Source organism: Nerophis lumbriciformis, linkage group LG06 (genome assembly GCF_033978685.3).
Source record: "Nerophis lumbriciformis linkage group LG06, RoL_Nlum_v2.1, whole genome shotgun sequence".
Lineage (NCBI taxonomy): Eukaryota > Metazoa > Chordata > Actinopteri > Syngnathiformes > Syngnathidae > Nerophis > Nerophis lumbriciformis.
In genome coordinates, this window is record NC_084553.2 from 14,220,951 (window position 1) to 14,230,950 (window position 10,000).

The 10,000-nt window shown below is 39.8% G+C and overlaps 1 protein-coding gene across 4 annotated transcripts in view; it reads left to right on the forward strand.

Moving 5' to 3' along the window:
- The window catches only part of fhod1 (formin homology 2 domain containing 1), a 53,225-nt gene that overhangs the window by 32,312 nt on the left and 10,913 nt on the right, over positions 1 to 10,000 (forward strand). For all 4 annotated transcript variants that reach the window (XM_061963774.2, XM_061963775.2, XM_072913344.1 and 1 more), the window contains 3 exons: positions 1,586 to 2,242; positions 2,305 to 2,460; positions 6,577 to 6,759. In XM_061963774.2, coding sequence (XP_061819758.2) covers positions 1,586 to 2,242; positions 2,305 to 2,460; positions 6,577 to 6,759 — 996 coding nt within the window. The remainder of the gene's footprint in view (positions 1 to 1,585; positions 2,243 to 2,304; positions 2,461 to 6,576; positions 6,760 to 10,000) is intronic.

Genomic DNA, 10,000 nt, shown 5'->3' on the forward strand with positions numbered 1-10,000 from the left:
CATGTGACCTAATGAAAGCGCTAATAGGCCATGGGGCGGGTCTCATAGACCAGTGTTTTTCAACCTTTTTTGAGCCAAGGCTCATGTTTTGCGTTGAAAAAATCCGAAGGCACACCACCAGCAGAAATCATTAAAAAACAGTTGACAGTAAAAAGTCGTCACAATTGTTGGATATGACTTTGAAGCATAACCAAGCATGCATCAATATAACTCTTGTCTCAAAGTAGGTGTACTGTCACCACCTGTCACATCACACCGTGACTTATTTTGACTTTTTTGCTCTTTTCCTGTGTAGTGTTTTTTCTCTTTTTTTGGTATTTTCCTGTAGCAGTTTCATGTCTTCCTTTGAGCGATATTTCCCGCATCTATTTTGCTTTAGCAATCAAGAATATTTCAGTTGTTTTTATCCTTCTTTGTGGGGACATTGATTGTCATGTCATGTTCGGATGTACATTGTGGACACTGTCTTTGCTCCACAGTAAGTCTTTGCTGTCGTCCAGCATTCTGTTTTTGTTTACTTTGTAGCCAGTTCGGTTTTAGTTTCGTTCTGCATAGCCTTCCCTAAGCTTCAATGCCTTTTCTTAGGGGCACTCACCTTTTGTTTATTTTTGGTTTAAGCATTAGATACCTTTTTACCTGCACGCTGCCTCCTGCTGTTTCCGACATCTACAAAGCAATTAGCTACCTGCTGCCACCTACTGATATGGAAGAGTATTACACGGTTACTCTGCCGAGCTCTAGACAGCACCGACACTCAACAACAACACATCATTTGCAGACTATAATTACTGGTTTGCAAAAAATATTTTTGCAAAGGTAATCTCCCACGGCACACCAGACTGTATCTCACGGTACACTAGTGTGCCGCGGCACAGTGGTTGAAAAACACTGCTGTAAGATATTGTCTGGTGTGCCGTGGTAAATTATTACTTCACCTAATTGTTCCAAAACATTTTTGTTGCAAATCAATAATTATAATAATGTGCCGTTGTCTAGTGCAGTGTTTTCCAACCTTTTTTGGTATGTAAAAGGTATGTAACACATAAACCAAAAATTAACAAAAGGCAAGTCCCGCTAGGAAAAGGCACTGAAGCATAGGGATGGCTATGCAAAACAAAAGTAAAACTGAACTGGCTACAAAGTAAACAAAAACATAATGCTGGACGACAGCAAAAACTTACAGCGTGTGGAGCAGAGACGCCGTCCACAAAGTACATCCGAACATGACATGACAATCAACAATGTCCCCACAAAGAAGGATAGCGTACGCACAAGTTAAATAGTCTTGATTGCGAAAACAAAGCAGGTGCGGGCAATAGAACTCAAAGGAAGGCATGACGCTGCTACAGGAAAACGACAACAAAACAGGAAGGGTCACCAACAGCGCAAGACAGAAACTAAAGCACCACACAGGAAACAACAACAAATTCAAAATAAGGCATGACAACCTGGTGGAGTTTCGTTTTTTAACATTTTCTGCTCGTGGTGTGCCTCCGTATTTTTTTTTAATGAAAAATATGTGCCTTGGCTCAAAAAGGGTTGAAAAACACTGTCATAGACTGTCAATCATTTTGTGTGCGTGTAGAACCGCTACGTGCGGCAGCAGAGCAGCGTTGACGTCGAGGGCCACGCCCAACGCCTGGAGACCACCCAGATGACGCCGTTGGGTGCCGGGGGGCCCGCCGACGCCTGGGACCAGCTCCAGCCGAGCAGCTCCACCCTGCGCATCAAAGACCTGGACTTCTCTGACCTCCTGGACGAGGAAGACATTGACGTGTTGGACATGGACACTTCTGACTCTGCTTCCTCCACTGCTCCGCTTCTGTCAGGGTGTCCTCCACCACCGCCTCCTCCTCCTCCTGGTGGTCTACCGCCGCCACCGCCTCCTCCTCTGCCTGGTGGTCTAGCGCCGCCTCCCCCCCCTCCTCCTCTGCCTGGTGGTCTAGCGCCGCCACCGCCTCCTCCTCCTCCTCCCCCTCCTCCCCCTCCTTCTGGGGGTCCCCCTCCCCCTCCTCCCCCACCTGGGGCTCCACCTTTGGCTCCGCCCTCCCTATCGGCAACCTTCCCGAGGAAGAAGAAGACCGTCAAGTTGTTCTGGCGGGAGCTGAAGCAAGCCGACGGACCCAAAAAGTGTCGCTTTGGCCGCGGGACGGTGTGGGCGTCCTTGGACAAGGTGCAAGTGGACACCAACCGGCTGGAGCATCTGTTCGAGTCCAAAGCCAAAGAGCTAGCCGTCGCCAAGGTAAACCCTGGTGCGATGCCCTTGGTTGCTATGGCAGCAACTCATGTTACGACTGTGCGCAGAAAGTAGCTGAGATCAAGAAGTCCGAGATCCAGGTCCTGGACTCCAAGCGGAGCAACGCCATCAACATCGGCATGACCGTCCTTCCCGCCGTCCACGTCATCAAGACAGCCATCCTCAACTTTGATGAGTTCGCCATCAGCAAGGAGGGAATCGAGGTATGTGCCGCTTCCTGGATTTTGTGCAATCAAACATTTTCTGAACCTAATTATTGCGCATAGAAGATTTAAGAAGGAAGAGGACAAGTATTTTGGCTCTCGCAGTTTTACGGGATATTTTGCTTCGTCTGCTTAAAGAGCAATGTTCCCTCTAAGGTGCGTGCCTGTGCAATTGCGCACTGCTCAAGCGTCCTCTGCGCACGGCAAATCTATGCCACGCACAAAATCAAATAAAAAAATAAACGCATAACAATTTTCGACACGACACGGACACGACAGAGAAAACCGTTTTCGTCATCATTGTTCAAATATTGTAACGTCTGTCGAGACGCTTTGAGGACATGAATTCCATCGATCACTTTACTGAGCAAAACTCTTTATTGTCGGCCATAAACACATCACCAAAACATTAGTAAAAAAAATGATATCTAGCAAAACTGGACATTTTCTGCAGTACAAACCAGACCAAAAGTTACTTTGTTATATCAACAGCAGTCACTCGCTCTTTCTCACTTGCGCCAACACATGCACATATGGCACTTAGCCAGTGATGCGTTTACAGCCACACAAAAAGTCGGACAACTCCAACACCACACATAAAGTGTAATTCCAGGTCATTACACTATGATTTACCAATCAAATGTGTGCTTATTCTAGTGTCATTTATTAGGAATCTTAATTTATAAATATTAATCATAAAATGCTGTTAGTATATTAAATAAATACTAATAAAAATATATTTTTTACAAACAGGAAGTTGCAGGAATGTACACATGATCCCCTGCTTACATCTCATTGTGCAACATGTGAATGTTTTAATGGGAACTAAATGCAATGTCTGAAAGGGGTACAAATTATTTCCAAAGCAGGACCTCCACCCAGACGAACAATACAAGTACACAGTTCATGAAAAACAATATTTTTTGTTATTGTCATTGTAAGTGGGCCTAAACACTTATATTAGAAATGGAAATGACTGCTGTCATTTGATTATAATAATAAGAGAATGTTGTCTGTCTATCTGTGTTGGCCCTGCGATGAGGTGGGGACTTGTCCAGGGTGTACCCCGCCTTTCTCCCGAATGCAGCTGAGATAGGCTCCAGCACCCCCCGTGGCCCCGAAAGGGACAAGCGGTAGAAAATGGATTGATGGATGGAGATTGAACTTGTTATTTAGTCAGGTTTGGGACAGGTGTGCTGCTAGTGTAGCCACAGTGTGCACGTCTGATGTTGCTCACATGGGCTCCACTGAATGCTCAGGGAGTTAATGCGTTTGCTCACACACATGAAAAATTAGAGGGAACATTGTTAAGGAGCGTGTCTGTCTGTCGAGTGGTGAAACTTTCACGTGAGTTCCTAAAACATTATTTTCACCTGTTTTCTGCTCAGTGAATTATTTATTTTGGCGAATAATTATGACTCTTACCGCTTTTTGGTGACATTCTAGTCGAATGAATGCGACCTGAGCGCAGTAGCGTTCACATTGAGGACGCATCTCACATATATATCTGGTTTTAGTTCCATATACCAAAGAGGCCTGCGTCAAATATGAACAATTCGGAATTGCACTGTTCACACTGTCATGAAAACATCCGATACAGGTCACATATGGGCAAAAAAATGGGAATTGCCCTCAGTGTGAACAAGGCTCAAGTTTAACCTGCAGTAGATATCCCTGGACTTAGGTTTTTTTTGTTTTTTGTTTTTTTACCTGCAAGCCTGAGTTGTCTTTATTTTAACCTAACCAAACATATAACTCTAAAGGCCTTACTGGCCACATGTGTGGACAGCATCTTTTAGCTCTTATTTCCAAAATTGTGTACACTACTGAATTGGGGTCTTATGCCGATATATGGACACTTGTATTGCCATCTGGTTGTGTCAGAAGAGTATAACATACAATTGGAATTTTGGAAAAAAAAAAGTGTAAAAATAAAAATTAGCATGTCACTACACATGAAGTACACATTTGTGTACTTATGGACTAAGTACATCATATCAAAAGATGATTTTCAGTTTTTATTCTAATTAGGGTCCAATAAGCCCAAATAGCAAAGAGAAATTAAAAAAAAGCATGTAAACAAACAGCTTGGGCCTTAAGAGGTTTTAATATGTAGTCTAAAACAAAACTAGATAATTACTCGATTAGTCATGTCAGGATTTTCTAATCTTGTGTTCACAAAAGGGGCAGGCTTAGCAATAAATGACCAATCAAAAACATGGAACTGTTTTCGATTTGTCACTCATAAAAGCAATCATATGAAGAATAAAAATATATTATACTTTTCAAAGGAAGCACGGTTACAGTTAAAAAAAGGAAAAAAAGGTCGGTAGAAAATCACAACTACTTTAATACCTAAACCTCCACATTATTAATAAACACATGACCACCATTAATATATGAAATGAATGAAAGGTTCTCAATGCTCATTGTAAGGCGCTTTCAGTTTTTAGAAAATCGCTGTACAAATCAAATCTCCAAAACCAGTGAAGTTGGCACGTTGTGTAAATCATAAATAACAGAATACAATGACTTGCAAATCCTTATATTCAAAAGAATAGACTGCAAAGACAAGATATTTAATGTTCGAACTGAGAAACGTAATTTATTTTTGCAAATAATCATTAATTAATTTAATGGCAGCAACACATTGCAAAAAAGTTGGCACATGTGCATTTTTACCACTGTGTTACATGGCCTTTCCTTTTAACAACTCTCAGTTAACGTTTGGGAACTGAGGAGACCAATTTTTGAAGCTTTTCAGGTGGAATTATTTCCCATTCTTGCTTGATGTACAGCTTAAGTTGTTCAACAGTCCGGAGTCTCCGTTGTGGTCTTTTAGGCTTCATAATGCACCACACATTTTCAATGGGAGACAGTCCGGATGTTTTTTTTCCTCTTTGGTCCGGAGGACAGAACATCCACAGTTTCCAAAAACTATTTGAAATGTGGACTCGTCAGACCACAGAACACTTTTCTACTTTGCATCAGTCCATCTTAGATGGCGGCGTTTCTAGTTGTTGTTGATAAATGGCTTTGGCTTTGCATAGTAGAGTTTTAACTTGCACTTACAGATGTCGCAACAAACTGTAGTTACTAACGGTGGTTTTCTGAAGTGTTCCTGAGCCCATGTGGTGATATCCTTTACACACTGATGTCGCTTTTTGATGCAGTACCGCCTGAGGAATCGAAGGTCACGGGCATTCAATGTTGGTTTTTGGCCTTGCTGCTTACGTGCAGTGATTTCTCCAGATTCTCTTAACCTTTTTGATGATATTACGGGCCGTAGATGGTGAACTCCCTAAATTCCTTGCAATAGGTCGTTGAGAAATGTTGTTCTTAAACTGTTCGACAATTTGCTCACGCATTTGTTGACAAAGTGGTGACACTCGCCCCATCCTTGTTTGTGAATGACTGAGCATTTCATGGAGCTGCTGTTATACCCAATCATGGCACCCACCTGTTCCAAATTAGCCTGTTCACCTGTGGGATGTTCCAAATAAGTGTTTGATGAGCATCCCTCAACTTTCTCAGTCTTTTTTTACCACTTTTTTGAAACATGTTGCAGGCATCAAATTCCAAAGAGCTAATATTTGCAAAAAAATAACGTTTTCCATTCCCAACGTTAAATATCTTGTCTTTGCAGTCTATTCAATTGAATATAAGTTGAAAAGGATTTGCAAATCATTGTATTCTGTTTTTATTTACCATTTACACAACGTCCCAACTTCACTGGTTTTGGGTTTTGTATTCTGATTATTATTGATATTAAATGCACATATACAGTGTACTCCTATATTATAAACAGGTAGTTTAGTTTTATTCTTTAAACTTGAGGGTCTCACAGCTCACTAGTGAAACATATTTTTTGGCTGTCCTCCAGGGGGCACTCGTGGCCCAACAATGTTAAAAACCGACTCGGATGGCTAAAACAAAAGTACATTTTAGTCAGGAAATCGAACACCGAAAGCAACATTTTTCAAAATTGCTGTCAAAATGAACACACATCCGTAGGATCTCCTGTGTCTTCAAGTGGACTGCGGAGAAATGATACTGTCAACCAGACTAACCCAAACGTGAACAAATGTAAGTCCATCCTGTGTGTGTCCGGAGCAGAAGATCCTGACCATGACGCCCACAGACGAGGAGAAGCAGAAGATCCAGGAGGCCCAGTTGGCCCATCCAGACGTTCCTTTAGGGACAGCAGAACAGTTCCTTTGCAGCCTGGCCTCCATCAGTGCCTTGACCCCCCGCCTGCAGCTCTGGTCCTTCAAACTCAACTACGAGTCTCTGGAAAAGGTCAGTCACACGCACACGCTAGATCAGTGGTCACCAACCTTTTTGAAACCAAGAGCTACTTCTTGGGTACTGATTAATGCGAAGGGCTACCAGTTTGATACACACTTAAATAAATTGCCAGAAATAGCCAATTTGCTCAATTTACCTTTAACTCTATGTTATTATTAATAATTAATTATATTTGTCTTTGTGGAAACACTGATCATCTTAATGATTTCTCACAATAAATATATATAGAAACAGATACATATCAATATGCAACACTTTATTTTTATATTTTCCCTAAGTGCACATTTTTCAAATTGAACATTTTCAAATGATCACTTCTAAAACAGTCTGGTGAAATCACAATATCCCATTTTAACTAGCTAGCCACTAACATTTTTTTAACAAATCATGAATTACTTTGCACCATGTTTGTACAAATAATAACTCATGTAAAATACAAAAGTCAGTCAAAGTTGTTAGAATATATAACAAATTGGACCAAGCTATATTTCTAACAAAGACAAATCATTATTTCTTCTAGATTTTCCAGAACCAAAATTTTAAAAGAAATTCAAAAGACTTTGAAATAAGATTTAAATTTGATTCCACAGATATTCTAGATTTGCCAGAATAATGTTTTTTAATTTTAATCATAATAAGTTTGAAGAAATATTTCACAAATATTCTTCGTCGAAAAAACAGAAGCTAAAATGAAGAATTAAATTAAAATGTATTTATTATTCTTTACAATAAAAAAAATAAATTTACTTGAACATTGATTTAAATTGTCAGGAAAGAAGAGGAAGGAATTTAAAAGGTAAAAAAGTATATGTGTTTAAAAATTCTAAAATCATTTTTAAGGTTGTATTTTTTTCTCTAAAATTGTCTTTCTGAAAATTATAAGAAGCAAAGTAAAAAAATAAATGAATTTATTTAAACAAGTGAAGACCAAGTATTTAAAATATTTTCTTGGATTTTCAAATTCTATTTGAGTTTTGTCTCTCTTAGAATTAAAAATGTCGAAATAAATACAATTTAAAAAATAAAGGCAGCTCACTGGTAAGTGCTGCTATTTGAGCTATTTTTAGAACAGGCCAGCGGGCGACTCATCTGGTCCTTACGGTCTACCTGGTGCCCGCGGGCACCGCGTTGGTGACCCCTACGCTAGATTGTGACGCTTCTACAGCAGGGGTGTCCAAAGTGCGGCCCGGGGGCTATTTTGGACCTGTAGCTAATTCTTTAACGACCCGCGGCTCAATCGTTGGCATTCTAATATTAACATGCTAGCTTTTTTGCTAATTTTGCAGGCACACACCTCAGCGTCAAATATTTTGTTACACGACGAATGATACCTGTTAGTATGCTAGCTTATAATTAATTTTGTTGGTATACACCTCAGTCATATTTTGGTACTTGATGCATGTTAACATTAGCATGCTAGCATTTTAACTTGTTCAGGTACACACCTCAATAATATATTTTGGTACTTGATGCATGGTACAGTTAGCGTTTTAGCATGCCAACATTAGCATGTCATCTTTTTTTTTAATCTAATCTGTATAATCGGATAATCTAACCAGTCAATATATTTTGGTATTTCACTAATGTTAATTGTAAACATGCTATTGTTAGCATAGTACTGTTAGCATGCTAGCTTTCTTGCTAATTTTGCAAGCATACACCTGGGCGTCAAATATTTTGCTATGCGACAAATGATACCTGTTAGTATGCTAGTTTATAACTAATTTTGTAGGTATACGCCTCATTCATATTTTGGTACTTGATGCATGTTAACATTAGCATGCTAGCATTTTAAATAAATTGTTCAGGTACACACCTCCAATAATATATTTTGGTACTTGATGCATAGTACAGTTAGCGTTTTAGCATGCCAACATTAGCATGTCATCTTTTTTTTTTAATCTAATCTGTATAATCGGCTAATCTAACCGGTAGTGTGAATATATTTTGGTATTTCACTAATGTTAATTGTAAACATGCTATTGTTAGCATAGTACTGTTAGCATGCTAGCTTTCTTGCTAATTTGGCAGACACACACCTCAGCGTCAAATATTTTGTTACGCAACGAATGATACCTGTTAGTATGCTAGTTTAAAACTAATTTTCTAGGTATACGCCTCATTCATATTTTGGTACTTGATGCATGTTAACATTAGCATGCTAGCATTTTTAATAAATTGTCCAGGTACACACCTCAATAATATATTTTGGTACTTGATGCATGGTACAGTTAGCGTTTTAGCATGCCAACATTAGCATGTCATCTTTTTTTTTTTTATATATAATCGGTAAAATCGGATAATCTAACCAGTCAATATATTTTGGTGTTTCACTAATGTTAATTGTAAACACGCTATTGTTAGCATAGTACTGTTAGCATGCTAGCTTTTTAGCTCAATTTGCCCATGTTTTTTTGTTACTTGACGCTACCTGGCCAGTGTGCTAACTGTTAGCATGGCTCTTCAGCATTCACACGAAATTGGGTTTTCTAGTTCTTTGAAAAAAATCAACATGTTGTTTTGGTTTTAAAGGTGAAAACTGCCAAAATGGCCCGTGCCTCCTTTTGATGTTTTGGTTTTAAAGGTGAAAACTGCCAAAATGGCCCGTGCCTCCTTTTTGATGTTTTGGCTTTAAAGGTGAAAACTGCCAAAATTGCCTGTGCCTCCTTTTGATGTTTTGGTTTTAAAAATGAAAACTGCCAAAATGGCCCGTGCCTCCTTTTGATGTTTTGGTTTTAAAGGTGAAAACTGCCAAAATGGCCTGTGCCTCCTTTTGATGTTTTGGTTTTAAAGGTGAAAACTGCCAAAATGGCCCGTGCCTCCTTTTGATGTTTTGGTTTTAAAGGTGAAAACTGCCAAAATGGCCCGTGCCTCCTTTTTCGATGTTTTGGTTTTAAAGGTGAAAACTTCCAAAATGGCCCGTGCCTCCTTGTGATGTTTTGGTTTTAAAGGTGAAAACTGCCAAAATGGCCCGTGCCTCCTTTTGATGTTTTGGTTTTAAAGGTGAAAACTGCCAAAATGGCCCGTGCCTCCTTTTTGATGTTTTGGCTTTAAAGGTGAAAACTGCCAAAATTGCCTGTGCCTCCTTTTGATGTTTTGGTTTTAAAGGTGAAAACTGCCAAAATGGCCCGTGCCTCCTTTTGATGTTTTGGTTTTTAAAGGTGAAAACTGCCAAAATGGCCCGTGCCTCCTTTTGATGAGGCCCTCAGGGGGAAAAGTTTGGGCACTCCTG